Source organism: Elephantulus edwardii, unplaced genomic scaffold (genome assembly GCF_000299155.1).
Source record: "Elephantulus edwardii isolate Elephantulus edwardi_28Jun2011 unplaced genomic scaffold, EleEdw1.0 scaffold00109, whole genome shotgun sequence".
Classification (NCBI taxonomy): domain Eukaryota; kingdom Metazoa; phylum Chordata; class Mammalia; order Macroscelidea; family Macroscelididae; genus Elephantulus; species Elephantulus edwardii.
Genome location: NW_006399859.1, coordinates 8,983,099 through 9,001,347, shown reverse-complemented (window position 1 = coordinate 9,001,347; position 18,249 = coordinate 8,983,099). Strand labels below are relative to the sequence as shown.

At 37.0% G+C, this 18,249-nt stretch overlaps 1 protein-coding gene across 3 annotated transcripts in view; it reads right to left on the bottom strand.

Moving 5' to 3' along the window:
* SOX6 (SRY (sex determining region Y)-box 6) overlaps positions 1-18,249 on the bottom strand; it is a 704,108-nt gene that overhangs the window by 97,344 nt on the left and 588,515 nt on the right. For 2 of the 3 annotated variants that reach the window (XM_006892046.1, XM_006892045.1), the window contains 2 exons: positions 7,244-7,393; positions 640-823 (listed from right to left, as the gene is read on the bottom strand). In XM_006892046.1, the coding sequence (XP_006892108.1) occupies positions 640-823; positions 7,244-7,393 (334 nt within the window). Of the gene's footprint in view, positions 1-597; positions 824-7,243; positions 7,394-18,249 lie in introns of all 3 variants that reach the window. The other variant, XM_006892047.1, reaches the window with a different exon arrangement.

Genomic DNA, 18,249 nt, shown 5'->3' with positions numbered 1-18,249 from the left:
TACTTTGTTAAAAAAATTGATAATTTAAAAGAAAGTTTGTACTTTTGGCAGGCAGCTTTCACCATTAGAGGCTCCATGGGTATTCTGGGCTGCCCAGAGTCACCTCAGTATGGCAGCATTTCCCAAATACAGGAATTCCTGCCTATGGTTTGGGAATCGAATTCATCACAATTGTACTCTTTCTAGAAGTAACTGGCCATTCTAGCAGGATTTATTTTATGACCTTTTCCAAAATTTCTAATCATCCGAGATATTTATTGAGTGGTTGTTTTGTTGTTACTGTGTTCTGTTGAGCGTTCTACAAATCACAGCAACCCTATTTACAATAGGTCTGGATCCTGCTCTAACTTGAGTCAATCTTGTTGTCTCCAACACCTACCCCCCCTTTTCCCCAGTTACTGTGTCAATCCACGTCATCCAGTGTCTTTCTCTCCTGCACTGTCCCTCCACCCTTCTAAGCATCATATCCTTCTCTAAGAAACTGGGGTAGGTTTAATTAAAAAAAAAAATAAAAAATAAAAAAGACCTCTATCTTTTATTCAGCAATACTTTAGAAACAAAGATTAATCATCACTAAACAGGTTTGCTTTCTTTTACCTAATTCATAAGTCTCTTCCTGGTGTTGACCTTTCCATTTACCTAAAGAGGATCCTCTTCCCAAGCTTCCTCCAATGGGGCTAGGGATGCTGCTTTTGTTTGGCAGGTTTACTGGGCTGGTTTTGCTGGCTGGGAAGAGGCTCTGGGTGGGCGATGTTGGGGATTTAACAGGCTCAGCTGTCTTGGGTCTGGATGAGAGATTCAGTGGCTGTGCTGCTGCTTCATCCTGCAAGAGTTTAACATAAATAATTATTAAAAGAAGGAAGACAAATGAAGCACATTATCACTTAGTAAGCCACAGTTATTTTACACCTCAGAGACAATGCCACCTTCTCCTACAATAATAACAAAAGAAGCTAATTATCTACCTCCTTGAAGATTCATCGGAAGGAAACCTCATTAATTTCCCTGTGTTATGCTTATATTTACATTAACTGTGTAGTTGGATCATTCTTTTTGCCAAATTAAAATCTGAATTAGCTCACATTACAGCTTAATTTCCTAATGTGTTTTCAGGGATCTAAATTAACCTAGGGCATTTACAAAGAATTATTTAAAATTTCAGCAGCTCTGTAGTGCTTTTGTGTTATTCTCTCAGAAAAAGTTCCTGCAACTATAAATAGGATTTGCAGCTAATTTTTTAATATATATTTTAAATCAAACAATTGTAAGTACTTTAAAAATGGAAACATGGAAAGCCTTCTTCTGATCTCCTGGGCCCCTGCCCAGGAAGCCACATACCACAGCACAGCTTCTATGTGGCTTTATGGGTGTGGGCATTCAGCATGGTCTGTATTCTGGTCCTTATTCATGTTTAAAATTAATTTTTGCAAAGGGAAAACACACATTATAATTACATTTTACATACTATACTATATGCAATTTATTTTTCATATTTAAAATGATGTCTCTTCATCTTTGCTACATGTAGTTATGAGATGTCTATTTTAAGACAGTGTATTGGACTTCACTGAGTACAGTATTCAAATATCTGGCTTGTAACTCTAGTTTAGACAGGAGTTTGAAAGCTCACCTCCTACCCATTATTTTATCTTATTTTTCCTACTATGAAACACTCCTAACAACACTTCTATCATTCTAGAAATTCAGTTTTAATATAAGAATATTCATTTAAATGTTCAGTTTTAAGATCAGCATTACTGTGCTCTGAAATAAAATTGTCAGCAAATGTTAAATCCATTTTGTTTCTGAGAACTTGCAGACAACTTGTTTTCAATGTCATTGTTCAGAACACACAGAAGAACTTAGAAAAAGAATATTCTCCCACTTGTAAACATCAGATCCTGCTGAGACTCAAGTCATTCACCTGCAAAATGAAAGCCTGATACTCCATGATCTCGAAAATATTTTCTGATACTAAGAACCATTTACTACTGGGAAACAAAAATGGAAATCTGAATATAATATTTGGTTAGTAGACAATATAAGTAAAAGTAAAATGAGAAGATAAAAATAAAGTGCAGAGAGGGGTCAATAAATAGCAAGCACTGGACTCAGCCTTTTAACATACACCAGCTCATTTAGACAACAATAAATGTGAGGTTGACAGTAGTATTTTAAATTAACACATGAGAAAGTAGGGGACACAGAGTGATAAAATCACCTTCCAAAGTACATAGAGAGGCAGAATTAGAATTTGAGACTAATAGGTTCCAAATTCAAGATTCCTTTTCTATTCAACTGTCAGTAAGCTGAAGTAATTTGTTTGATAATGTAATCATACCCTAACCCAACCAAATCTGTTGCTGGCAAGTTGATTCCAACACACAACTTTATAGACACAGATAGCTGCAACTTTCTCTTGTGAAGTATCAGTTGATTTGAACAACCAACCTTTCAGTTAGCAGCCCGATGCTTTAATCACTGTGCCAATGGGGTGCTTTCAATCATTGCTGAGATATTATTTGTAGTAGTGTTTAGTCTTGATAAAAAAATTAGGGCATTTAGCACACAGTCTGGAGACCACGGTGTACCTGATTTAGGCCATAATCTTTGCCATTACTTGCTATGCATCAGAGAGCTGGACAATAACTAGGGACGATAGAAAGAGAATTGATGCCTTTGAGCTGTGGTGCTGAAAAGAGTGTTGAATATACCATGAACTGCTAGGAGAACAAACAGGTTTGTTCTGGAGAGGGAGGAGTCAGGCTGCTCCTTAGAGGCAAGAATCTGAAGCTTCGCTTGACATACTTTGTGCATTTTGCAAGGCGGGATCAGTCCTTGGAGAGGGATGTCATGCTTGAGAGGGTGGAGGGACAGTGCAGGAGTGGAAGACCCTTGATAAGATGGATTGATTCTGTCACTGGGGTATTGGGGATAGATGTGTCAGAGATAATAAGGTTGGCAAGAGACAGAGCAGGGTTTAGGGTTGTTGTACATAGGGTCTCTATGAATCACAAGTGACTCGATGGCACTTAATAACAACAACAACACAACATACTTCGATGTGTTGCAAAGGTGAGAAGGATGGACAATTTCCTTCCATTTGACTAACTGCCTCTGAAAACCCAAAGAGGATCAGCTATGGGTTGGCTCTCACTCAATGGCACACAACAACAATAACCTGCTTTAACGTATTATTATCTGTATCTAGACATAGGAGAAGTTTCCCAGAAATAGTCATATTATGCTAAATTCAAGATACTGAAACTAGTTAGTCCCTTTATTCATATATAAGTAATAGTAATTTATATGTCAGGTCCTTACTTAGTGTTTTTAAATTTATTTTGGGTTCATTGATAAGATATCTGAGTTTACAGTCAAATTTGGAAATTTTGGGGTGATCACTTCTCCCAACACATTTGTTTTATTCCTTCTTCCTCTTTGTGAGGTCTCCATGTGCATTAGGCCATTTATTGGCCCACAGTATTGACCAGATTTTAATATCTATGAAGCACATTTCATGGGGTAATTTTACTTAGTAATGTACAGGGTCACTATGACTCAGGAGTCCACTCTGTGATGGCTCACAAAAATAAAACCAACAGGCTTCCTTTTAAGCTTTGATATGTAGCTCCAGAATAACCATGACTCTAAGACGAATTTCTTTTAACTATGGTCGTCTAGACCACAATGAGCTGCACTATTAACTCAAAGGCCACACCTCTCTGCTGTTTCAAATCTGTTAGCTGCTTCACAGGAGAAAGGTGGACAATCTTCCATGCCTTTTAGAGCATCAGAAACTCACTGGGGGGTCAGCTATGAGACGGTTCCAACTCAACAGCAATGAGTTTTGAGTTGCTGGAGATAACATAGCTCTGTTGGTGTTGTGGTTAAAGGTATTCATTCAGCTGTTCACCAAAGGGTCCGTGGTTTGACTCCACCAAGAGAATCCATCCACAATGCAAAGATGGGCAATCTCCTTTGGTAAAGACTGACAACCTTAGAGATCCTATGAAGCAGCTCATGTTTGTCCATCAGGTTTGCTATGAGATGCAGTCAATTCAATGGCAATGGGTTTTGGTGCGGAGTTAATACCTTTCTGGAAACTCTTTGATATCCAAATGTTGGAACATCTTTCTATTCTGGTTGATAGAAACAAAAACTATTTCCAGTTCCTTGTAAATTCTGCAGTTGTTTTGCATGCTAAATCCAACTGCTTGTTCTCTGCTCTCAGCTAGTTTCCTCACATGCAGGTGTGGATCAATATTCAGCTAAAGACGCAAGGGAATTGTCTACATCTTCAGGAGTCTCTCTCTCTCTGTGCAGCACTCTCTTCTCTGATAAGCTGCCTCATAAATGATATTCCTTCAGCATCTCTAAATTTTGAACAGTTTCTTCTAGTCAGTCACTCCAAAACTCAGATTGCTGCTGAAGTTCTACACGGACATATGCCAGTAAAGTCTCAACATGCAGTAAGCCAGAAAAAGTGCAATACACTTTTCATTTGTTTTCCTTCTCTCAGGTTTACTGTCCTGTTATCAAGTATGCTAAAACCATCTTCTTAAATATTTTGTCCTGAGTTTTAGTTGCTGAAGTATGAAGGACAAATTTTATCTCCTTTTCTCTATTAGGGTTGAAAGTGAACGCAGATCATTGCTAGTAGTTCATATCACTCAAAACTCACTGCAATAGAGTTGGAAATGATTCCTAGTTGACCCTCTCGCAATCTTCTCTTGTAAACTGCATAATGGTTTGGCCATCTTTCTTCCATGGAACTGTTGGTGGATTTGAACTATCAGAAAGGCGCCACCTTTCAATTAGCAGCGCAATTCCCTATAGATTACACAACCGGAGCTCATGTAGTTGTTAGTAGACAATTCTATGTTTCAATCAGAATAACTACTACTACTACTACTACCATCATCTCTTTTATTATCATTATCATCATCATTATTAACATTTATAAAAACTCATCACATGCTATGGGTATATTTTGCAACTTGAAGTTCATAGTAATATTAACTGTCGTTTTACAGAGGTGAAGACCAAGGCTGAAAGAATTAGAAACATTGCCCAAGATGGTATAGCTAGAAAGAGAGGTACAACTTGGATTTCAACAGGCACATCTGACTTCTAAATATTACATTTAAAGTAAAAATTCCAGGGAAATGAAGATATATAAGACCAACAAAGCTTACTTTTGTTACTTTCTGCCAAGTATTTCATGTTTAAATTTAAAATGTGTGGTCTTACTATGTACAGAGGTAAAGCAATACATATAGAGAGAAACATGAGATATTTTGGTTATCATAATTCTTCCAAATAGCAAATTAAGAGATTGCTCTCAAAGCTTCATCAGTTACAGACAGGAGATACAGTCCATTTTTATACAAATGTTTGTTGTATCTTGAACTATATCTATTGTATCCATACACTCATAAATGGTCTAGTAAGTATAAAGAATGTTTCCTTTGTTATTAACATAAAAATAAAGTGAACTCAGACTATATATAGCATTCCCTAAGAATTTGCATGTGGTCAGTGAGTAATAAAATTCAGTTGGCCCACAAAGCTGGAATGGTAAAAGCAGATATAAACTTGAATTTAACCAGGGAACATTTTACTCATCCAGTAAAGACTTGGTTTGGTACAGTTCCATTTGGCCAACTCACTCATAAAATGACACTTTTACATTAAAATATTTAATACACCCTAGCCCAAGTTACTGATGTTGATCCATCCATACTCTAACAACTATGGTTAAACAAAATGTTTTGGTTTGAGTTGTAATGTTTTGATCCTTTTTCAAAAATACATCGTTTGGGCTATCAATTATACAGGTTGTTGTCATATGTAATGCTGTCTCAGGAAATAAAAACATGTCATATCTCAATATTTCTAACAAAAAATAGAAATTTTTATCTATTTATTTGAAGCACTTTGGGGGCTTAGTGGTAAAGAGATGTGCTGCCAACTAAAGGACCCGCAGTTTGTTCGAATCCGTCAGCAGCTCGAGGACAGAAAGATGGGAACTCTCTTCCTATGTGATTACCTGACTCTGCTGTGAATGCGTTTTGATGCCTCAAAACACAACAACACCAATAAAAGAACGAATGCCATTAATTATTTGAGTAAGGGCAGAAGCAGAACTTTCTCTCTTAATGATGTTCTCTTTTTTGATCTTCTGTATTTGGAATCTGTATTTTTAAGAGTTTATCTAAAAATTGCAATCTGCAAATTTTAGGAAATAAAGCAATCCAATTAGTGTTGTAGTAGCCAAAGCTGACTTTTTGTTAGTCTTGGTGTTTCATAGATGAAAGATCTAATAACTGCAAAAATTCTCCACATGCAGTATTTTCACCGAGTTAACAGTTTTAAAGTCTATGTTTAGCACACTTTTCAATTAAATAATTTATTTTTTAAAAACTTGTGTTTGGGTTTTTTAAAACTGTTTTCATTTAGTAATTCAACATAGAAAACAAAGAAAACCATAAAACCAATTGGTACCACCTAGAGGCACCAGCTGCAGCACGACGTCGGAATACCACATCTATTTCCCTCTGTCGCAAAGTGCCTCCTAGTTGCCTAGTTTCAAGAAACTGAGAAATACGTGAAGAAAAGCATTTATTAGTGTTCTCCCTTAATTTGGGAGAGCCTGTTTATCCTATCATAATTGTATGTCATCAAAAGCATAACTAGGTAATGATGTTACTTACTGAGCCCACATTTATAAATATTAAGTACAGGTTTGCATCAATCAACTTTATGTCTAACTTTATGTTTAACTTTAAGTCTAGCATTAGACTCATCCTTATCCCCTTTTTCAAAATCTATGCTTTTGAGATTTAAAATCTCCACCTCTGGTAGTATAAGTTGGCTCCCCACCTGTTTAAAGAACATGGAGAGAAGTGTCACAAGACTATGACAAAGACTGGCAATAAAGCGAGAACCATTCATGCCAATGAGCATTTAAAAAATAAAAGCCAGAATCCAAAGGGAAAAACTCTTGAGACATTAGTTTGTGGGTTTAGGTAAAGATCTCACAATATGGCACTATTGTTATCAAAAGGGAAACACCTGTTTCTCAATGCTCAATCATGAAATTTACCATAAAGAGGAGCATTTTGGGGTTCCTTTATGTTGCTACGTTTCCTGCTGTTTATTCCCAACACAGACTGGTTCACACTGCATTTCTTGTGATGCTATTTTCTAAACTGCTTCCACAATCCTGCAAAGCAAGTACCTTAACTTGAGTTACAGGGCTGGTCCCTCTCTTTTCATTTTTTATCCCAGTAGGTGAGACTGCCCCTGCTGTGTTTGGTGGCTGCGGAGTTGATGGCATCTTTGCTCCAGGTGACACCTGCATGCTGGCCAGCTGAGCGGCATAGAGCTGCTGCAAAACAGGGAAGACAAACAGTGATCTCTTTAAATGCAGCCAAAACGGAGTTTCAGTAAAACTTACTATATTGTTAATTATTTTTTCTGACAGTCTTGTGATTTATCCTCTATTGTTATTTTTCAAAGAGGAAAATAAGAGACAACATAACATAATGAAAGAACAAGAAATAGTATCAGAACCATGGTCCTGTTCTTGGTTCTTCTATAAAATACCTTATGATACTAAACAAAGGACTGATCATACTGTCTGGAACTCAGCTTTATAAATCTGAATAAAAAGTAATTTGAATAAATTGATCTTTAAACATTCCTGTTGGTGCCTGTAATGTCTTTATAAAAAAAATCTTAATTTTTCCATCTTACTATTTATGCAATTTTAATATTCATGGCCTAAAAAGTTACCTTAAAATTTTCTATGGACTCCTGGAAGAACCATATATTTTCTATTTAGTACAGGCATACCACGGAGATATTACAGGTTCGGCTCCAGATCACCACAATAAAGTGAGTCACATGACCATTTTGGCTTCCCAGTGCATATAAAAGTTATATTTACATTATTCTGTAGTCTATTAAGTGTGAAATAGCATTTATTAAAAAGTTTAAAATATTGTGAGAATTACCTAAATGTGACGGAAACACAAAGTGAGCACATGCTGTTGGAAAATGACACTGATTGACTTCTTTAATGCAAGGTTGGCCAAAACCTTCCGATTTGGAAAATAAAACAAACTAAAACTCTTGGCACTATTTCCAAACCAGTAAAGCAAAGTACAATAAAATAAGATATGGCTGTAGTGGCCAAACATCCCTGGAGAAGTCAGTCTTTCTGTTTCTTAAGAGTGCTGCTCCCAAGATCCCTGGGATTCAAAGGTAATTACTCATTTCAGGATCTTCTATCTATGCAACACAATCCTCAACTCTACAGCACAATCCTCAAGAGAGAGTGTGGAAGGGGGTGTGGGATCAAGTTTGCTTTGCCTAGCACTTGGGAGTACCCACTTGCATCTCAACCCTAAGAAAGTGACAAAGGGCTTCCTTCATATTGAAGAGCTGATCCCCTAGTTTCTCTTTAACAATGACTTTTACATTTTATTTCCACAGCTTTTTAACTCTTGTTATTATAATTTTAAGGGAATATTCTTACTTTCTCATTACTTACTTTCATAGCATCCTGCTCTGTTTTCTACTTGATAATGGTTATGGGTCTGGGCATTTTTTATTTTGTGCTCTTATATATTTGCTCTATGCATTGTTGTTCCTCTTTTCCTTCAAGTTCTCTGAACACCTTAATATTAGAGGCATTTGTAGGTATCTGCTGTTCTTTAATTGTTTATTCATATATAATAGTGACACTTTAAAAAACTGACTGGAAAGTCTGACTATAGAAGTAGACTCTTGCCTGCCATGTGCCAATATGAGGCAATGGTGTAGAGTCAGCTATTTCACTGGGAGACTGTACATGTCTATAGGGCTATTTCCTTTAGGTTGGTATCATTATCTCACATTGCTACTTTCAAGTCTCTTATTTCATTGAACTTCGTGGTTATGCCATTATTTAGTGAGTTAATCACTATAAAACATCTGTGACATAGTTTACCATGTAGACACTGTGTTCAAAATGGTGCCATCATTCACTCTCAGTTATGCCTGACGTTCCAAAGACCAAGACTTCATCAAAAGTTCATTTTTTTTATTATACTAGTTTATTTACAAAATTTGAATACATTGTTCTCCAGATCAGATTTTTTTTTTAAAATTTTTTTTAAGAATCTGGTCTGAATAAACTTCCACTTTTCTGTTATGTACTTGGCAGTGGAATGGACAGTAGAGATGGTTGCTAACCTGGAAGTAGGATGCTTGAACAGAATCTGCAGCACTAATAGTTCTTTATACTTATTTACAACAAATCTAATAGCACCACCTTTTATACCTGTCTTTAATGATAGATAATGCTTTCAGTTGCTAAGCATTTGTTTTTGCTCCAAATTGAGCTTGATTACTTTTTGGCTCTACCCTCTGAAAGCTGACGGATTAATTTTCTTTGTTTTGCTTAGATAGTTACATATCTATTCATTTCTCATCTTCCAAAAAACCTCTATCTTCTCTATTTGTGCTTGAAGGTTTGCATCTATGATTCTTAAGTGTCAATTTATTAAGTTTTGAGTGAAATTGAAAACAAATGTGCTAATCTGCTATGGTTAACAAGAAGTCAAATACTCCAATCTTAACATTATTTTTCATGCTTGAAATCTCCTTCAATTATTTTATTTTCTTATTATCAACATTAAGTTATTATGCTGACAGTCAAATTTCTATCACAATAAATAGAAAGCTTCCTAGTTCATTGGTCACAGAGAAAGCAGCTCAAACTTAGTTATATTACTAAGAGAGAAAAAACAGGTGGTTTTATGTAATTTCCAGCATTACTATCATTCAGATGGACAAATAAAAAAAAATTACAGTAATCAAAAACAGACCTTTCAGCACATGTAATTAAATGAAAGCTTAATAAAGAATAATTTGCAAGAGCCAGATGTGCTTATGTCATGATTGTTGCTTTCTTTGGAACAATTTTTCTACTATAACAAGTCTCTAAAGAAATTAAAGTTTCATAATTTTGTATGTGCAATGACTCAGTGGCAAGAAAAACTAAAAAGTAAAAATCAGTCAAGCTGCTCGAACTCAGATCAAGAAAAGGGCAATCTTTTTTTTCTTCTTGTTTATTCTTTGTATCCTTCTTTAAAATCAGTCAGACTTCTTTAAAGGAGAGGAGGGTAGGTGAAATAAAAAAAAAAGTCCCAAAACCAATGAAACAAACTATTTGTTTGGATTAAATCAGTGGAGAAAAGTTTATGTTGAATGGAAGAGTAACGGGAGTTGAGGAAAGGTTACCTATGTAGTGGCTAGTATCATGACCAACTAGTGAATTGTTTCAAAATCTTGGAATCCAGAGTCCTTAAATATCATTTATGCTTGGATTTTAGCTCAAAAATGCAAAAGATCAAAGAAAGTAAATTTTATTCAATCTTGATTTCTTCAAGGAAATTCAACTTAGGGGAAAATCTTTGAAAAACAATACATTTTTTTAAAATGCTGGATAAATACAGTAATCCTTCATCTTGATTGAATAAGATTGTTGCTTTTGAGAAATAGAGTAGTACTAATTGTTGCCTCTAATGGGAGCACTGCTAGTATAGTGGATAGGGAATTGTACTGATTATCTCTGTTGATTGGATTCTCAGTAGCTCCACAGAAGAAAATATGGGAAATCTCCTCCTGAATGATTTATAGCCTCCTAAAATCCACTGGAAGGCCACCCACGGGTTGGTTCCAAATTGACAATAAAGAACATATACATTTTTTATAATAATTTTCTATTTCTTCTCAGAACATTGTATCTGAGAGAGTACACCCTATAAACTCTAAAATTACTCGGTTTTTGTGGGTTCTTGGGAATAGTGGTAAAGCAAAACTTCATAAAATGTATGTTGTTGTTATGTGCCACTGAGTTGCCTGCAACTCATAGATACCCTGCGTACAATAGCTTTGAACTCTGTCCTATCCTGAGCCAATCTCATTATTTCTCACACTCCTGCTGTCATAGCCCCATTTGCTGTGTCAATCCATCTCATCCAGGGTCTTCTCTTGAGCTGTCCTTCTACTATTCCAAGCATATTGTACTTCTCTGAGGACTGATCCCTCCTGGCAACATGTCCAATGTCAGATGCCGCTTCAAAATCCTTGCCTCCAAGGAGCAACTTAGTTTAACCTTTCCCAGGACATACCTGTTTGATCTCTTGGCAGTCCATAGAATATAAATACTCTTCTCCAGCACCACAACTCAAAGGCATGAATTATCCTTCTATCATCCTCAGTCATTGTCCACCTCTCTGACATGCAACAAATAGCTGCAAAGACCATGGCCTGGATTAGGCAGCACACCTTAGTCTCTAGACTGACATCAATGCTCTTCAGCACTCTGGAGAGTACCTGACAGCAGATTTACTCAATGCAATTAATATTTTGGTTTTCTTACTGCTGGTGCCAAGAGTATTCATTGTGGAACCAAGCAAGGTGAAACTGTCAACAATTTCAATCTCATCTCCATCTATCACCATACTTCCAATTCACCCAGTGGTAAGAATTTTGTTTTCTTGTTGAGCTTCAATCCATATTGGAGATTGCAGCCCTTAACCTTTTATAGCAAACACTTGTGATCCTCCTCAGTTTTGTCAAGCAAGGTTGTGCTCACTGCATAGTGCAGGGTGTTGATGAGTCTTCCTCCAATCCTGATGCCACATTCCTCCTCTTAAAGTGTTGCCCCTAAAATAATCTGGTTTGCATATAGATTGAAATGGTATGGAGACAGACCATGCAGTGTTCCCTTGCTCTGTTGTGATGTTTCTTGTTTCAAGTATAGGTTTCACATGAGCACTATCAGGTATTCTGAAATTCCAATTCTTCTCAAGGTTAGCTACAATTTGTTGTGATCCACACATTCAAATGTCTTTGCATAGTCAATGAAACAAAGACAGACATTCCTCTGGTACTCTGTTTTCAGCTAAGATCCATCTGAGATTGGCTATGACATTCGTAGTGCCATAGCCTCTTCTAAACCCAACTTGCACTCTGTCAATTCTCTCTTGATGTCCCTTTCCAGTCGTTTTTGGGTAATCTTCAGCAAGATTTTGCTCGTGTGTGGTATTAGTGATATTGTTCGATAATTTTCATACTCTGTTATTAGATCACCTTTTTTTTTTTTGTATTGGGAATAAATTTGCATCTCCTCCAGTTAGCTGGCCAGGTAGCTTTCCTCCAGGTTTCTTGACAGATGTGCTAGGGCAGCACCAGTTTGCTGAAAGATGTCAGTTAGTATTCCATCAATTACTGAAGCCTCGTTTTTTAGCCATTTCTTTCAGAGCATCTTGAACTTCCTCTTTCATCACCACTGCCTCTTGATCAGATGTTTCATTAAATTCTTCTGTACCCATCAATTATTTTTGGTGCAGGGACACTGGGTACCCCTTCCACCTTCTTTTGCTATTCCCTGGATCATTCAGTAAATTGCCCATAGTATCCTTATGTATTGCAACTTGAGGCTTGAATTTGTTCTTCGGTTCCTTCACCTTAAGAAATGATGAACAAGTTCTTCCCTTTAATTTTCCAACTCCAGCCCCTTGTATATTTTCATTATAATACTTAGCTTTGTCTTCTAGAGCTGCCCTTTGGAATCTTCTGTTCAGCTTCTTAACGTCTTGATTTCCTCCCTTTGCTTTGGCTTCTCAGGGACCTAATGCAATATTCGCAGTCTCTTCAGACATTATTCCCGGTCCTTTCTTACTCCTTTGTCTTTGTAATGATTTTATACTTTTTTCCTACATGATATTGTTTATATCCTCCCACAGCTGATCTGGCCTTTGTTCATCAGTGTTCAAGTCCTCAAACCTGTTCCTGAGATAGTTTTTACATTCAAGTCGGATAAACTCAAGGCCAAATTTTGGTTCTTATAGATCTGGGTATACTGGACAGTAAGACAGTGATCAGATTTAGAAAGATGAATCTTGAAGTAAAAAAATCAGAAGATGAAATACAGTGAAAAGATAAGAAAACACTATGAGAAATATAAATGTTAATTTTCACTCTAATAAAATAAATGGCTTCAGATACAAGTATCATACTTTTCTCACCAGTTGGCATAAGTTGTTTATACTCAACTATTAACCCTAAGGTTGATGGTTCAAACCTACTCAGTGGAACCATAATAGGAAGATCTGACAATCTGTTTCCTTAATAATTTTAACCAAGAGAAGCCAGTTGCATCAATTCAAGTTTGTAATCCTTCTAGTCCCCATAAATCAGAATCAACTTAAGAGTAAAGAGTTTGTTTTGGTCTTTATCATGCTTTTGAGATGGGGAAAATCTGAGATTTGATTTTGATAATAAAACATTTCACAGGTAGTTTATTTCCTAAGTTAAAATTAATTGAGTTAATTAATTAATTGGACCTATGGGAGCCTAGTGTCAAGAAGCTGCATTGCAATCCCGAAAGCACGTGGTTCAAATCCCACCAGCTGCTACACAGGAGAAGGATGGGTAATCTCCTCCCACGTGATTAACTGTCTCTGAAAACCTGAGGAGGGTTAGCTATGAGTTGCTTTCAACCCTATGGCACACAACAACAACTACATGTTCTATGTGCAAGCTTTGTGTTAAAAGATTCAGATATAAAAGTCTCTAGGAGAGATGTACACTATAGAGCCTTAGTGCTTGGGTTTATCCTTTCCTGCGGTGCTCCAATGTCACAGTGTGTGGCATACTAGGCTGCTAAACAAAAGGCTGGCAGTTTTCATCCACCAGCGGTTCCATGGGAAAAAGATAGTATGGCTGGGGACTGGCTATACAAATGGTGGTGTTTTGCATTGCTTATAATTTGTTTTTATAAAAAAATCAATAAACCTTTGTGTTTAAATAGGTACATATGCAGAACAGACCATCCGGGAGACTGGGCTCTATGAGGAAGAATGTGGCACCAGGGCTGGAAGGAGACTCATCAACAACCTGCACTCTTCAGTTACAAAACTTTCTCATTTGGGAATCTTTAAAGTGCATTTTTACCAAAGTTGTTTTTGTTGTTATTTGTCTTCGAGTTGCTTGTGACTCATAATGACTCTATGTACAACAGCTCTGAACCCTGCTCTATTCTATGCCAACCTTATTGTCTCTGACACACCTAAATTCATTACCCCAGTCACTGAGTCAATTCATCTCATTGATGGTCTTCCTCTCTTGCTTTGTTCCTCCACCCTCACAAGCATGATGTCCCTCTCCAAGGACTGGTCCCTCCTTGCAACATGACCAAGATGTGTCAGATGAAGCTTCAGAATCCTTGCCTCCAAGGAGAAGCCTGGTTTCATTCTTTATACGATGCACCTGTTTGTTCTCCTAGAGGTCCAAGTATATTCAATACTCTTCTCCAGTACCAAAGCTCAAAGGCATCAATTTTCCTTCTATCATCCCAAGTCATCATCCAGCTTTCTGATGCATAGCAAGTAATTGTGAAGACCATGGTCTGGATCAGGTGCACCTTAGTCTCCAGACTGACATTGTTGCTCTTCAATATTCTAGAGAGGTCCCTGACAGCAGACTTTCCCAATGCAATTCATCTTTCGAATTCCTGGTTGCTGGTACCAAGAGAGTTTTAGAAGAGGCTGTGGTCCTAGGGATAGTATAGCTATTGCTAGATAGATCTTGGCTGAAAGCAGAGAATAACAATGTGTTTTATTGACTATGCCAAGCATTTGACTGTGTGGATCACAGAAAATGGTGGCTAACTCTGAGAAGAATAGGAATTCCGGAACACTTGATTGTGTTTATGCAAAACTTATATTCGGACCAGGAGGCAGTCATCAGAACAGAATAAGGAAACACTGCATGGTTCAAAATCAGGACAGGTGTATGCTAGGGATGTATCCTATCTCCATACCTTTTCAATTGATATGCAGAACAGATTATCCAGGAGGTTGGGCTCTGGATTGGAGGAAGACTCAGCAACAACCTGTGTTATGCAGATGATACAACTTCACTTGCTACAACTGAGAAGGACCTGAAGCACTTGCTGCAGAAGGTCAAGTACTGCAGCTTTCAATACGGATTAAAGCTCTAAATCAGGAAGACAAAAGTTCTCATCACTGGGCCAACTAACAGCATCATGATAGATGATGAAGAGACTGAGATTGTTAACAGCTTCAGCCTGCTTGGTTTTTTTTTTTATCAAAAGGACATAAAAATTCAACAATTTGTCCAGAAACTGGATTTGGAATTGATTCAATCTTCCATAAAAAGATTCACAGGTTAGGTCGAAGCACTTTCTGAAGAACATCAAAGATTAATGAGAATCTTCAATATGGATATTTCAAGATAAAGAAAACAAAAATCCTCACTGTTGGACAAAGAGGAGACATCGTAGTAGATAAGGGGAAAAAAAGATGAAAGTTGCCAACAATTTAATTTTACATGGATCCACAACTAACACCCATGACAGCAGCAGTCATGAACCAAAAGACATGTTGCATTGGGCAAATATGCTGCCAAAGGCCTCTAGGAAGTGCTTAAAAAGCAAACGTATCAGTTTAAAGACTAAGGTGTGCCTGATCCAAGCCACAGTATTTTCATGTGCTTTGTGTACATCTGAAAGTTAGACATTCAATGACTGAAGAAGAATTGATACTTTTGCTTGTGAGTAAAGAGTACTGAATGTATCATGGAGTTTCGAAAGAACAAATCAATCTGTCCTGGAAGGAATGCAACCAGCACACTGAGTGGAAGGCTCATCTTCACCTCACAATCTTTGGGCCTGTTGTCAAGAGAGGCCTGTCCTTGGAAAGAGACATCATGCTGGAAAATGTAGAGGGTCAGATAAAGAGAGTAAAGCCCTCAATGAATAGAATGACATAGTGCCTATAACAACGGGTTCAAGTACGTCAGAGACCATGAGGATGGTGCAAGATGGGCAAGGTTCTGATCTGTTGTTCATGAGCTGCTCTTTGTACTTGAATTGACTGCACCTAACAGAAACCAGCTCATTTACTGACTATCTTGTATCCAATATTTCTCATCTATGTTTACAGTAAAAAAAAAATTCTACTCACTGTTTTTCCAATTAATGATGCACATCTGGCATTAATAAAAGCTAAGGGGTGGGGTATGATGTACAAGTACAGCACTGGCTGTGATTGCTAACGCTATGTGTCAACTTGGCGAGGACATGATCCTTAATGGTTTAGAAGTTATATAATAATGTAGCTTGGCAGTGATGTAATCCTCCAGTTTGTAATTTGGTATGGTTGTCCTCCATTATCACATAATGCTGAGTTTTAAAGAATGGCCTTGTCTTTGGAACTCAACGATGTTAAGTGAGGAGAAGTTATATTTTCAGTCAGTGTGCTGAGTTTAATAACATTTTTAATAAATAAGCATATGCTAGCTTCCTAATAATTAAAACCTAATTTCTTTGTAACCAAAGGATGAATTAATTCAATCCTTCATGTATGCATTAAAAAAATTATTTGAGTGGCTACTATGAGCCAAGGAACCCTGATGGTACAAAAGTTAGCACTTGGGTGATAATAAAAGTTTGTCAGTTTCAACCCATCAGTAGCTCCATAGGAGAAAGACCCAGACATCTGCTTTTGCAGTGATTAAAAGAACCAAAGAAAACAAACAAAAAAAATCCCCTGCCATCAAGTTAATTCCAACTACAGCAACCTTGTATAATAATGCAGAACTGCCACATCAATTGCCAAGGTTGCAATCTTCCATGAAACAGAATTCCCCATCTTTTTTGGTGGCATAGTTGGCACCTTTCAGTTAGCATTCCATGGCTAAACCACTGCACCACTACCATAATGCTTTCCATATAGAGGCTCACTCACTCACTCACCCACCGACCCAGTCACTTATAGCCTTTAAGTCAGAATGGATTCAAAGTGACCCTCTAGCGAGGTTTCAGAAGCTGTAAATTACTTGGGAGGAGACTGTTCCTGCTGATCCACTCACTGATTGTAACAGCCAAACTTGTCCCACTTCTGAGTTAACAGTGTAACTCCCTGTAGACAACATCAACAGAGCTCCCTATGAAAGACTACATACAGTCTACAAAAACCCTATGAGCCTACAAAACTCATATGTTGTCTCCTGGGTCACTACAAGTCAAAATATTGTATATTTTGTGAAAAAAGAAATGAGTAGTGGCTTGAATGAGTGAGGAAGAGAAGAGTACAGATATGTAACCCTAGTTAGTTATCAAATATAAAGTGGCCAGATAGGTGAACATAGCAGGATTTTTAAGGGTTCAGGAGACATTTGAGTAGGGGCCCCAGTGATGTGAGAGAGTAAGTGATGCCATTATCTGGGAGCACAATCCTAAACAGAGACAAAGTACAGGTTAAATTGCTGAGGTAAGAGTTGTGTGGACCATCTCAGAAATAGCAAGATGACCAATGTGTCTAGAGCAGAGTGAAAAGGTCCAAGAGGCAGATGTCAGGAAGCTAGCAAGAAAGTCAGATGATATAGACCTCATACATTTCTGGATTGCCAGGAAACACCAATAAAATAACATGTCAGACCTGGAAATCCCTTAGTAATATTCACATGAGATCCTGGAGAGATGCCAGAGTGTCTTGCCTTGGTCCATGATAACTGCCAAAGAACCAGATGCTGTTGTTTAAAAAACATTATTCAACTATTCAGCTTCTATGGCCTTTGAGTTCCATTCATAATGACCTCCAAAGCAACATAAATAGAGGTTAAGTATATGATGGCAGGAAAAGATTTTATTTAGATTAATATATATGCTGCTGTTGTCGATTGCTGTTGAGTTGAGCACAACTCCTCATAGCAACCCTATGAAGAAAATACATTTTTCTATCCATTTCTCAAAGTTAATAGTTTGCAGAGGGCTTGGTGTTTAGGAAGTGGATGCCACTCCTGCTTCCAAACTTACATATATATCATGAAATAATGTATTATTAAAATATAACATTTTTCTAAATGTTATTTTCATGATAATTATTGGAGAAAACAAATGTTGCGGGTTAGAAATTAGTGTGCTTAAAAATAAAAAGCATACTTAGAATCCTAACATTCTTATAACTATTGATATTTCTAACAATTACATATTTAATGTTAATATTACTCATGATTTTTTTTTAGTTTAGTAAATCTATGCATTTCATTATGAGTATGATTTTCTTCATTAGGGTGATTCTTCTGTCTGGTTTTGCAAAATTGGCCAAGAAATTAAAAACCAAGTTCAATTTAAAAAACTATTAAGCACACTAATTTCTAACC